Below are 13,868 nucleotides of genomic sequence, written 5' to 3'. Positions count from 1 at the left end.
CAGAGGACTAATAGTTGGAAATATGTCTTATTGTTTGAATCGAGACCTATTCTTTTCTTACTATCTTTGGCAATAACAGATAGGAGGCTATCTATCATTTATTGTGATTGAATGAGTTATTAATGATTAATAGAGAAAGCTATTAGATCGTTGTCTGTATTCATTAATATAGGCTTGTAGGTATCCTGTATGTTTTATGGAAAGGGTTAAAAAATGCTACATTTTTATTTATTGCAAGACTGAGGATGAAAATATTTTTTTATAAACCCTAGTAATGCAACAAATATGGTGTTGTCAACAAAAGAATGCATCTGATTCATCAGAGTTTTTTTTCTTTTCTTTTTGTTCCTGTACAGACATTGATGAATGTTCAGATGGCTTTGTTCAATGTGACAGCCGTGCTAACTGCATTAACCTGCCTGGCTGGTACCACTGTGAGTGCAGGGATGGCTACCATGACAATGGCATGTTTTCACCAGGCGGAGAATCATGTGAAGGTCAGTACTTAATAAAAACTTCAAAACCTAGTAGGTCATATGCTATTGTAATTTGCCTTACAATAATGCCTAGAATCGTCAGCTGCAATTAGGGGTCTGCTCTGCTGGGCACTTCCTGGAAAAGTCTGAAAGACATTCATGAAAAATCAGTGACTTGCCAAAAAGCACACCCTTCAGCCTCATGGCTTCTCTCATGCAGTAATAACTTTGCATGGTCCTCAATGTGAGAGGCAGGAGGAAGAAATAGTGTCTTGGCATAGCTGTGATATGTGATGAGGATTGCAATCCTTGTTGGAAAAGCCCAAGAATTGCTTTTCCTTCTTCCTACTCCAAAAGACAAGGTGGGTAGCTTCAACCTACCCTGGATTGGCTTTCTATCCTGCCTAGCTGCAAAGGAAAATAGAGAAGAAAGCTATTCCACTGGTTAAGGAGTGACTTTCCAAAAATAAAAAAAATTGTCAGATATTACCATATTTGCTTGAATATAAGACAAGGTTTTTTCTCACCAATCAATACTGGAGGGAAAAAGCTCCTCATCTTACAATTGCATACAAGGAAACCTCATTAAATACATTGTCCATCATTAAACTGCTGCCAAAAGCAGTGTGTGTTTATTAATGGAACCCAACTATGAAGTTGACTTAATGCAGCTAACACAGAACATGACTATAATACACATGGCCCATATTGGGCAAACATACAGATGGATTTTTTGTGTGGTCCTTAAAGAAAAAAGGGTACTTGTTCTCCCAGGAGGGAACAGGAACTGGGCCTGGAGGTACTGCAATACCAGCCCAGCACTCAGAGAGCCTGGAGCAAAGTCTGACACCCTCCCTTGGTGCCAAAAATGCTGATGGGAACTTTTTTTTTGACACTTAAAAAAAAAAAAAAAAAAAAAAAAAAAAAAAAAAAGGGCATGTATTCAAACTGGCGCCAGGCCTAGTGGTACTGCAATACCAGGCTGGTACCTGGAGGAACAGCAAAACCAGGGTTGGGTGTCAGAGGAAGTGGCCAGACCCTCGCCTCGCGAGCGGCCCCCTGCCCGCTTCCCCCCCCTCCCGCCGCCGGCGTGGTCCCCCTGCGGAGCTCCGGGTTGACATACACTCGCGGAGGGCTGCCCGGGCCCCTGCCGCCTCGTCCCGGGCCAGCCGCCCCTTCCCGGGGTCGCTGGGCTCTGACCCTGCTGGGCCCAGAAGGATGGGGCAGCTCCACCGAGCAGGGCAGGCCCTTCCCAGAGGCCCCCAGGCCAGGGAGCAGGCCGGAGGCTTGGTGGGTGCGCTCGGAGCCTGCTCCACTGACTCCACGCACCGGTTTGCAGCATTAACACCCTTCACTTACTGAGTGGTGCTGAGCTGTAGGGTCAGCATGGCTTGAAAACCTGTTGACTCTGCTAGGGTCCAGCCCAATGAACTATATGTAGGGACCAACCTAATTCATGGAGGCTGCCTCTGGCTTTCATGGTCCCAAGTTGGAATTTGGAACTGATTTGGTTAATTTGGCCCGAGGCGCAGCATTTTAAAAAAATGATACTATATATAAATATGTACAAAGGTGCTACTTAGAAGTATGATTACAGCAGTTGTCATCAACCAGTGGTTCTCGATCCACTGGTAAATCTTGGAGGCTCTTGCAGTAGATCTCAGAGCCACTTGGAGTTGATTCGAGGCTTGGGTGGGGGGCTGAGTGCCTGTGTGCATGCACGCACATGCCCCAGCCCAGCAGGTCAGTTGTGAGGGAGAGAAAGGGCAGAGGCTAGATCAAGGCCCCTGCAGTGAAGGATAGTGCCGGAGAGGCAGGAGCAGGGGTAAGTTGAGTGGGGCCCTGGTCGGGTGGGACTTGCGTGCTGGGGAAGCATGCCTCCAAATAATTTTTTCTCCCTCTGCCTTGAACTTACCGGCCTTACCTGGCCCCCTCCCAATCCTCTGCTCCCCTTCTCAGGGCTGGGGTCAGTGCACCCCTGAATGTTGTGCCCTCTCTGGCACTGGGGTCCCCACGCTACCGTGGAGCCCCTGTGAGGCCTTCTCCAACCTCTAATAGCCTCACCTGGTCCTCCGGTGTGACGACAACAACAGAACAATAACACAAGCCCCTGGGCTACAACGCAAAGTTAAACCTCCTGGCTAAACATCCTCCAAACCACACCACCTCTCACCCGTGTAACTAGTGGTGGGTACATTCAGGCCTTATTCTCCTTCCCACCTTCAGGCAGTACTCCTTTTTCCTATCTGCCAGCAGAGAGAAAGAGAGAGAGCCCTCACAGCCTCCAGTGTGTCCTATAGTAGTCAGCCCTGCCCCTTCCAGTCACCTGACTCTCTGGGTGTGGGCCCTCAGCGCATCCTGGTTGCCCCTAGCAACCAGGACCTGAGCTACTACTCCAGCTTTCCAAGTAGCAGGTACCTTAGTGCCCTGCTACAATGTAGATCACTATAGGCATGTTTATTTCAAAGTCAGTGTTTTCCAAGTTGCCTCTTACTTCCATGTTCTCAGGGGAGAGCAGAGTCTGACAGTACAGTAGGTGGGAAGGGGCTGGAAATGGAAGAAGTTGGGGAGGGGAGTGGTCAAGGGGACCATTTCACCCCTGGATGTATTTTCCCTGCTGTACCTCTGACACAAGAAAAATTCAAGGCAAATCTCTAATAATTAGACTGTATGCCTGGAAAATGTTAGCAAACTTATGAATTTTCCACACATAGAATCTAATTATTGGGCAGTCATCTTATATTTGAGTAAATATGGTACTTAAACATGGTCCTAATGTTTACTAGAGTAGGGTAGAGATTACCAGACTTCCTAGCAGGGGGTGCAAATATACTGTGGAGGCTGCTTCTTTGAAATCTCAGTATAGGTGTGTGTATCTGGTTAGCTCTCCTCTACAATTACCTTGTGTACTAATATGCTCCTGTTTAAGAAACTTGTCTTCTTGCAGAGAATGATTTAAGGGCCCTAAAACTTCTTCCTTGCTTCTACTCTTAAAATTATTGCCTTTAGAAAGTGGCAATTGGAGGCATACATTACAAGCTTGCAAATATGCGGGGAGGGTCATTTTAGCATTGTAGAGTATCATTTCAGAGATATGAGTGAATTGTGTTTAGGAGAACGGCAGGTAAGTGGGTATGCAGTTCTTTTAAAAAGCAGCTCTCTTAGTCTGAAATCCTTACTCTTTTAAACATTTATGGGTTACTACTATAAAGGACTTCTTCAGAAAAAATAAGGCTGTGTGATCTGTCACAGTCTGTTTAGATGAAAATTGTGAGTATTCTTTCATATTAGGTAGTTGTAAACGCTAAATGCTCACACAGCGTGAGCCTCTTATCTTTGTTGTTTAAGCTCAGGTCTGTGGGCAGTGTCAATCCCAAAGGGAAGGAATTGAATTAATTTCACTAACGTAGGCACACAGAATGTTCTCCACTAAGAGCAAGAGTGACCTTTTCAGTATCCACATCACCACTACTTTACTTCAACACGTTCTCACCACAGCTGAAAGCGTGTACTCCCAGGTGAATTAGCTGCTTGGCTATTTGAATCAGTTACTGCCTTGATAAGGCTGGCTCTGAAGAAATGGCTACATTTTAGTGCTAGTCTGACAGATGTTAGAACAGGAACATGTCGAATAGTTTTGGAGAAACTGTGATCCTACTTGACCATGAGATCACCCCGCTATTCCAAATGATGAACCCACCCGTTGTTCGTGGTTTATTGGTGGCTGATTTCCTGCATTTGCCTGGTAGCTTTAGCACTGTGACTTGGCAGATGCCAGTCTATCCTACAAGAGATTTGGTTGTTCACCCATATTGAAACTCATGGTATTAAACTTTCTGCAATGTGTCTCTTACTACGGATGAGCATTCAAACTCCCAAGCAACAATGATCCTATTTCTATGCAAATGAAAAGCCAAGGGAAAAGAAATGCACAAACTGTTATGTATATTCAGAATTGCCTTTTAATGGAATGCTTTTTACAGTTTTCTACAAGGTACCAGAAGCTGTTTAATAAATATATACAGAAAGTGACATCTGATTAGAATAAATTCTTAGGTACTAGGAAAATACCTGCATATTGTTGATACTCCACGTCACTAACAATGGAACGCTTTCAGTTTGATTGATTGACTGTTTGCAGCTCTAAATTTTGGAATATGTAACAACTAAAGACGGGAAGGGAGATTAATATTTTATTGGTATCACTCTGTATTCATTCCTGTAGGATGGAAGCCTGACATTGTCTCTCAAATATGGCATTGCAATACAGAAAGTTGAACATCCTAGGGACAGATTACTATTTATACCTAATAAAAAATACTAATTAGTAGAAAAACCTTTCAGACAAAGGAAAACCCTAACCTTTTAATCAGAACTACAGCTGAACCATAAACCATTTCAAAGTTTTATAAACGTTTTTAAGATTCTCCCTGCTTTTGACACCTCTTCATATCACTGGTTTATGTCTATGTCAAGAGCAAAGGATCCAAATACAACAAAAGAGCCCATACCTGGTAGTATTTCTGACCTGACCAGAAAAACAAAGCAAAAGAAATGTCACCAGAGTACAAAATTTCTAGTCCAGCTCTTGGTTGAAGCATTCTTTTTAGTTTGTACAAGCAGCCACATTTACATAAACAGAAGTGAAATGAGAATTTTGAGGTTTGCCTGAACAATTTGGGGTAAATTTGGAGTAACTTCAACCCTAATGTAAGCCTGCTTAAGTCCTTTTATCAATAAGGGTCTGTAAAATAAAGAGATTTAGCTCAAAGCTCAATGAGATAAAATATATTTGAATAAGTAACCTCCTTCATTTCTCCATGATCAGTGGACTTTCTTAGTTGCTCACACCTTTAAACCTCTGGAAATCTCTGAACAAGCTACACTCTTCACACTCAGTTCTGTATTGAGGAGTGAATGTTTTTTCAGAAATCTCTTGGGCATACCTTGGAGGGCTCAGAAATGATATGAAGGAGAAATGCAGACTCCAGTGTAGAGTTCTCCAAAAAATGGGAAAGCCCCTTGGTTAATGATAGTATTCTTCCTTAAATTATGGTTTATATACACATACTGCTTTTGAAGTGCTAGTACACCAGGAACTTGGTATCCAGATCTTCTGGTTAGCAGTGTTTGTGACATCTTCACTTGAGTTCTGGGTGCTATCCCGAAGGCATATGGAGTGATGCAGGACCAACCACCTCTCTGGTCTTCTTACCACTTGTAGGATTAAGACTTATCTCCCAGTATCCACACAGCACTCTCCTCTCACAAAGAAACTTTTCAGTTTAGTGCTTACAATCTTAGCTTAGTGAGCATTTAGTTTCCAGGCTTAAAATATTTCTTCTTGATTATTTAATTTGATCTGCTTCAGAGTTGGATCATTCTAGCCACCTGATCACCTCAAGGTGTGCCCTTGTGAACTCAGCGCCTGTTAGCTCCAGGGCTGCTTCATCTAAGCCTTGAGCTTCAAAGGAAAAACTGTCCCTGTGAAGAGCATGGAGGGACAGGGACATGTGCCCCTTCACCGCTGAGTAGACCAGATACCCTCAAAAGGCTTTATTTAAAAAGAGGTATTAATCACCTCTCTGCTTTCATTTCAGGGAGTGGATGAAATTAAGTAGTGATTGAACTCCTGAGAGTATATTGTCAATGATCGGTAAGACCATAGTGACTGAGCTGCCTGATTTATTGTACGCTTTGCCAGTAGTGCTTCTTCAGTGCTTAATGACAGTGTCAGTACTGAACACTTAAATTTTAGCTTCTTTTATGGGCTGTGCTTTCATCTGGGAATTTACAGCCATACCTCCGTTCATGTTAATGAGGTACACCATATAAAAGAGCTTCAAGTCATGGGGGACCCAAAGTCCCCTTTGTTGTCTGTAGGGCTTTAAATTCCAGTGGTATGCAGGCCCAGCCTGCTATCTCAACAGTACTTACCAAATGCTACTGTAGGGCTTTAACTGGCAAAGCTGCACCTGCACTGCCTACCGTGATATGGAATTCCTCTTTGAGTTGCACTGGAATGAAGGCTCTCCCACATACTCCCCTGCTGCTCCCATGCTTTTATGCATCTGGGACTTCTAGAAATTTCTACAGACCTAAATATAAGATCTGTGTTGATAACCAGGTGCCCTGCTGTCCTTCCTCTTGGCCTCTAATCCTTTTATTTATAGTGTCTATATGTGTAGAGCCTCTGGGGTCCTTATTATAGGCATACCTTTCATGTACAACCTCATAAAAAAAGAAAAAGTCAGGTCCTGTCTATGCTCCCCAGTGCCTGCTCTTGAGTTCCAGGTTTTTGACAGGTCTAAGAGCAGATGCTGAGGACAAGTCCAAAGCAGCTTCCTTCCAGTTTGGAGCACATTGGTAGGCGAGACATGCTCAGATCCATCTTTCCTGGAGTCACTGCTGACATGGTATAGACAAGCCCTCAGTGGCAGAACTCCTCATAACACTTGGGATCCAGAGGAAGAACAACCTCAGAATAAGGACAGAAGGACTTCTCCTTTAACTCTGGATGAAGTATTGATTGCTTTTACACCATCTCATCCAGTTTACTATAAAAGCTTCCAAAATTTGATGAAGAGTTGCTAAATTGTTCCAGGTCCTACTTATGAAATGCAGGAGGCGGTCGATAAGTTAATAGACATTTTTGCTTACAATTGTGCCAGAGAGAGTAGGTCTTGGGATTAATGAACCCCTGATAAAACTTGCCAAAAATGTCTGGCAGATGCTAGATACTGCTCGCCCATGGTCAAGAAAAAAGGACAAAAAACTTACCGTTTGTGGTAGTGGAATAACTTTGTTCTCATCAGGCACTGGATTCTCTATTGTGGCAAATTCAAATGAATTAAATAGATGGCATCAACCTAAAGTTACCCCAGATTATAAAGAAAAAATCACTTTGAGCTTTTGGATTTCAAAAAGAACTTATCAATGAATTTAACCTTTCAAAATTTCAAGCTCATAGGCTCTGCTTACTAGATCTGATGTTCTTAATTATACATTTCCAGACTTTATTAACAAATTGCCACAAGAAGATTCAGAGGGATTCAAGACCCTAATATCTGAAGTGCAATTGAGGTGAAGAACATTTCTGCAGGCAGCTCTGAATACTACAGACATTGCCTCATTACCCATGGCAATGTCCACAGTAGTAGGGTGCTATTCTGGGCTTGGGGTTCCAAAATACAAGAGAAGTGCAACAGCAGTGAAGGATCTTCTATTTGAGGGTTTAAATTAGTTTAAACTAATTAAATTGTAAAATGGATGATCCCCTCTTCACATTTTTGAAGGGTTCTTAAATCGTACCTTGCTCTCTTGGATTTATTTGTGGCAGATAGGAGCCATGAATGTCAAACTTTCTGTTCCTGAGGGAAAAAGAACCTGGCATCCCTGTCAGATGCATTATTTCTTTCTTGGCCCCATGCAGTAGTACATACTTATCCCCTAATTTCACTGCTCTTGAAGGTTCTCAGAAAAGTCAGTTAAGATGCAGCCAAGCTCACCGTAATCTCTCCCATATGATTGAGGCGATTCTGGTACTCGGAGACAAAGCAATTGTTAAGCTGTTCCTACAAAACTATTTCCACTAATCCCATTTGTGTATTAGAGTGAAGGGGCCATCCTTCTTCCCAAGCCACCCATCCTCTACTTCAGATGTGGTTTCTCAAAAGGACATATTCAGCGTACACAACATTCTACCTAATACAGTGTAAGCTACTTAAGAACCTTGTTGGTAAGGAGGGCAGCCATTCATGCAAATTGAACCAGCGATTTGTCAAACCTGATTGATTTCAGTATTAAAAGTACCACTTGAACTGACTTAAAGAAGGTGTCTAATTGATGCAGGAACAACCTGCTGCCTGCTCTTCCATCTCTTAGACTCGTTACCTTGTTGTTACACATAGAGCATGTTCAGCCTTTGCTCAGATGTTTGCACTTCATTAAAGACTTATATTCAGAGCACTTACCTCTAATAGCAGCCTTGAAATTAATAATATGGGACCAAGGCTGCTAATAGCACTACACAGAAATAGTCAAAAGTGGGGGCATCTGCACAAGAAGTTACTGCACAGTAGTTCATTGCTACTGTGAAGTAGCATTGGTGGGCACTAACCATGACACGTCACTACTTCACAGTAGTAACAAACTACTGCACAGTCTGAAAAAAACTGTGCCAGGACTCAAGTATGCAAGTACTAAATGACTGCCCAGTAACAGCTGCACAGTTCACCACTCGTGTAGATGCAGCCACTGTCTAGAAGGATTAAGCTCCCTGTGCACAGGTAGGACAGTTTTCTAGTTGCCAAATTAGCCCTCTAAATGCTGCTTAGAGTTAGACTTTAGGAGAGACTGTGCCAGAAAGAATTGCCACTGAGTGGGGACGATTTTCAGTTTTATATGAGCATCACCCATTCCAACTTGCTTATGGGACTGCTTACTCTCTCTAAAGAATTTTGGATTTCCATTTAATTTTACAGGGTACCCTTCTTAGCAACTTGTATGTACCAGCCACTGAAAGGATATACAATATTTCCCATTCCATTTTTTCCTAGGGGTTTATTGGAGTTTTTCCATCCATAAGAGAAGTAGCCCCACATAAGTACCAGCAATGGTTCCTCAATTTGAATCCGTAGAACCATTTCCTCTCACGCATCTATCAGGTAATAGCTTATCCCCCCACAATGGCTTCATTTGTCAGGGTTGAGGACAAAGGAAGGCAGAGCCTTCCTTAGGCCTTGTCTTAAGTTCCTACCAAAAATCATGTCAGATTATGTATCAATCTATAATATTTTTCTAAAACTTATTGTTATCATTTTAAAGCTAAACACTAGATGGGTACATCCAGGAGTGAGTCCAAGAGGGAGGGAAGGGCTAAACACCCCTCCATCTCTACAATACGTACACAGTGAGCTCTTTGAGCTTACCAGCTCCTCAGCCTGGCTCTTGGCTGCAGTCACTGATTTGTCACAGCTGTCGGACCCAGAAGCTGAATGTTGCTACTGCTCCCCACCATTTTCCCTGCTGCCAAATTCAGTGGCAGGCAATGGTATGTGGGACTGGCAGTGGCTTTCAGGGGCTCCAACCAGGATCTGCTCTAACAAACTGGTGAGCTCAGAGAGCTCATTGTGCATGTGCCACACAGCCAAAGATGGGACTGAAGGAGCATTTAAACACGCTCCCCTGGATCCACCTGGGCGTAGCATTTTAGGTGCCTTCCTTCCATCCATTTTTTGTATATTTAGTCCTTAGTCTTTTACCAACAGTGAGCAAAACCCTGCAGGTACTCTCCTAGCTTGCTCTTAACCCTCATTGATGGGTTACCCCCTTCACATTCAAAGATTGTCATAGGATCATTGAAAAGTAAGACTGGAAGGGGCCTCAGGGGCTCATCTAACCCAACCACCCTGATTAAACTATACCAGTCAAGTGTTCTGCGTAATCTACTTTTTAAAATTTTAAGGGTGGAGATTCCACAACTTCCACAGCTTGTTCCCAATGAGAAAAAAAAGGTCTTCCTAATATCCAACCAAAAGTTCCCTTCCTGCAATTTAAGGTCATGACTTCCTGTTCTGTCCACTGTGGCAATGGAGACTATTTTTCTCCATCACCGTTGTAAGCACTCTTCAGTTATCTGAAGACTGTTATCAAATCCTTTGTTCTTGAAACTAAATGATCCCAGTTATTTCAACATTTTCTCTTAAGTCATGTTTCCTAAACCTCTAATCATTTTTGTCACTCTGCTGGACTCTTTCTAGTTTGTCCACATCTGTTCGAAGTGAAGGGCCCAAAACTAGAGACAGTACTCCAAGTGAGGTCTCACCAGTGCTGAATAAAGAAGAATCATTTCCCTTGTCTTGCAAATGACACTCCTGTTAATACAGCTCAATATGCTATTGGCCTTTTTTTGTAATGAGAATGAGCGGTTGGCTGTATTTAGTTTATGGTTCCCTGTAACCACCAGTTCCTTTTCTGCAGTATCTCACCTAATCATTCCCCAGTCTGTATTTGTGTATGCAGTTGTTTCATGTTAAGTGGAACATCCTGCACGATTGTCCTTATTACATTTCAACTGATTGATTTTGGACCATTTTCCAGTTTCTCAAGTTCATTCCGAATCCTAATCCTACTCTTGGGAGATTCTGCAACTGCACTCAAGTTGGTATTGTCTGCAAGCTTGCTAAGTGCGCACTCAGTGCTGTCCTGCAAATCATTAATGAAGATATTCAATCATACTGGACATATGGAGAGCCCTGCTTGATACTTTCTCCTAGTTAGACATTCAGCCATTGATAACTGCTACTTTTTGAGCACAGTGAACCAACTCAGGTGGGTGGGTTTGGGGGTATCTAAGCGAAGGCAGGCTCCAGAGAATATTAGAGTCTATTCCACTAGAGCACAATCAACCTCTGCTGCTTCTCTGAGAAGTATTCCCATAGCTCACCTCCACAACTCTGCTACCTAAAGACCCCTTTAGCAGTCCTTATGCCTCAGTAGAAACATTCAGAGCAGCTGCTTCCTTTGGTTGATCTTGAAATGGGAATTCAACACCCATCCTTTTCATAGAATTATGGAAAAGTAGGGCTGCAAGAGACCACAGAAGGTCATCTAGTCCAGCCCCTGCTCAAAACAGCAACATCTTTATGCAGACTGTCCCATACAAGTGCTTATGTAACTTATTCCTAAAGCTACACAAACAAAAACAAGGATCATAACCCAGAGATACCAAGAACACCTTAACCCGTCACAGGTAAAGCGGGGGGATAAGGGATCTGTCTGTGTCCTGCCATTTCAAGGGTTGTTAAATGGAATAGTGAAATCCAAGGAAAAGGAATACACACCCTGCTACAGAGCAACACAAAACCTCCCAGGGCCTGAACCAGTCTGATTGTGGGGTAAAATTCCTTCTTGATCCCAAAGGTGATGATCAGTTTGACCCTGAGCTATGGGGCAATATCCTCTAACCAAGAACTTTCAGGTTTTAGTTCCCTCAGGAGCATTGGCATACCCCAAAGAAATCACTCAATGCTCCTGAGGAAGGTGAAAAATAACCCCTGACATCTGTAGTGACAAGAGCGGAAAAAACTCCTTCTCAGCCCTGTGGGGCAGTTATACAAGATTGATAAAGGGCTTAGAAGGTAAGCCATCTGAGGAGAGGGAAGGATATAATCATATTCAGCTGGTGGAAAAGGCAATTAGAAGTCCCTAGCAAAGTTCAAAAGCATGGGAAAAACCAAACTCACTCCATCTGTTCTGCAATCTGAGGACAGCTAACAACTTCACACATCACACCCCCTTTCTGTCATCCTTTCCCTTTCATAAACTTATCCCAGGCCCCTTAATGTGCATTTGTAACTAAGCTTGTTATGGAGCTCTGTTTCATACTTCTGATGCTGAGCATTGTCCTCTCTAATATCTACCTACTCTGGGCTGTAGTGCTTTTGTGATCTCCCAGCAATCCATGCATGTTCTTCTGGGCATCCATCTGTAGCTCTTCACAGAACACTCCAGGCATAACTACCACTAGACCATCCCTAATAATGCTTATGCAGCCTCTTGCTGAAAACTTCCAATGAAGGAGATTCCAAAATTTTCATAGGTAGTCTGTTCCACTGCCTCACCGTTATAACAATAAAGAACTTTTTTCCTGGTGTCTAATCTATACCTATTTTGCTGCAATTTCAAGTCATTGGTATATGTCCTATTTTCTGCTGAGATGGAGAAAAATAATGTGTTATATTTTTGGTGGGGTTTTATATGCAGAAATAATACAATAATTAGCACAGTGACTGATGTTCTTTGAGATGCGTTATCCATAAGCCTACGCTTTTCCAGACTAAAGAGCCCCATGGCTCTCAGCCTGTCATTGTAAGGTCTGCTTTCCTGACCTCTGATCATGCGCGTGGCTCTCCTCTGGACTCTCTCAAGCTTCTCCACATCCCTTTTGAATTGCGGAGCCCAAAACTGGACGCAGTACTCCAGCTGCAGCCTCACCAAGGCCGAGTACAAGGGGAGAATGACGTCTTGGGATTTGCTTGAGAAGCATCTATGGATGCAAGCCAGCGTTTTGGTCACTTTACTAACCGCAGCATCACATTGCAGGCTCATGTTCATCTTGTGGTCAATGATGACCCCCAAGTCTCTGTCTTCCGTAGTGCTAGTCAGTGTAGCGTTACTGAGCCTATGAGGATGCTGCAGGTTTTTCTTCCCAAGGTGGAGGACCCTGCATTTTTCAATGTTAAACATTAGATTCTCGCCCACCCATTTCCTGAGCCTGTCCAGGGTCAGCCTGGATCACCCACCTGTCTTCTGGTGTTGATGTTTTGCCCCAAACTTTGGTGTCATCGGTAAACTTGGCCAGCCCGCTTCTGACTCCAATGTCCACATCATTAATGAAGATGTTGAACAATATGGGTCCAAGGACAGAGCCTTGGGAGTCCCGACTGGTCACAGGGCACCATGATGATTGATTTCCATCAATTACCATGCTCTGGGTCCGACCACAGAACCAATTCCCCACCGGTGGACCCAAGGCACCACATTGGCCTTCCTCCAGTCTTTGGGCACTGCACCAGAGCACCAGGAGTTTTCAAAGGTCCGTGACTGAGACTGAGCTATAATGCCCCCCTGCTCCTTGAGTACCCTGGGGTGTAGATTGTCAGGGCCAGCTGACTTGAAGGTATCCAGCCTCTCAAGGTGTTCCTTCATGAGGTTAGCATTGATGGAAGGCAGGGGATCTTCCTCACCCACACCTGCCTGTCCTGTAGTGGGCATGGGCGTCCCATGCGACTGATGAAAGACAGATGTGAAGTACCCATTTAATAGGTTGGGCGTCGGTTGTCCCATCTGGTTCAGCAGGGGTCCAATGTTGCCCTTGCTTTTCCTCCGGCTCCCCACGTATCTGAAAAATGACTTTTTATTGTCCTTGATGCTCGAAGCTAGTTGGAGTTCAGTTGCAGCTTTGGCTTTCCTGGTTTACTCCCTGCAGGACTGGACCAGTTCTGAATAATCCTGCTTGGAGGTGAATCCCATCCTCCACCCTTTGTAGGCCTTTCTTTTAGCCTCAGGAGGTCTGCTACATCCCTGGAGAGCCAGGGGGGCTGCTGTGCCCTTTTGCTGCCTTAGGGCCTCACTGACAAGCCTCCTGAGCTTGTCAAAGTTGGCTTCCTTGAAATCAAGGACTTCAGTGTTGCTGACTGACTTGGCAGCTTTATGGTGGATGGTGAAGGTGATCATCTCATGATCGCTGTCACCCAGCTTCCCATTGATCACTCGGTTGCTGATTAGGTTACCCCCAGTAGCCAGTACCAGGTTGAGCAACGCTTTACTTCTCATTGGCACGTAGACTTCTTAGGTAGAGGTCATCCACGCACAAGAGGAAGCTTTGCG

The 13,868-nt window shown here is 43.8% G+C and overlaps 1 protein-coding gene across 2 annotated transcripts in view; it reads left to right on the top strand.

Moving 5' to 3' along the window:
* The window catches only part of NELL2 (neural EGFL like 2), a 266,470-nt gene that overhangs the window by 233,955 nt on the left and 18,647 nt on the right, over positions 1 to 13,868 (top strand). For both annotated transcript variants that reach the window (XM_090042380.1, XM_090042379.1), the window contains exon 16: positions 357 to 497. In XM_090042380.1, the coding sequence (XP_089898506.1) occupies positions 357 to 497 (141 nt within the window). The remainder of the gene's footprint in view (positions 1 to 356; positions 498 to 13,868) is intronic.

Source organism: Crocodylus siamensis, chromosome 4 (assembly GCF_052110815.1).
Source record: "Crocodylus siamensis isolate JL-2025a chromosome 4, ASM5211081v1, whole genome shotgun sequence".
Classification (NCBI taxonomy): Eukaryota; Metazoa; Chordata; order Crocodylia; family Crocodylidae; genus Crocodylus; species Crocodylus siamensis.
The sequence above is the reverse complement of the archived record's forward strand: the minus strand, read 5'-3'. Positions and strand labels throughout refer to the sequence as shown.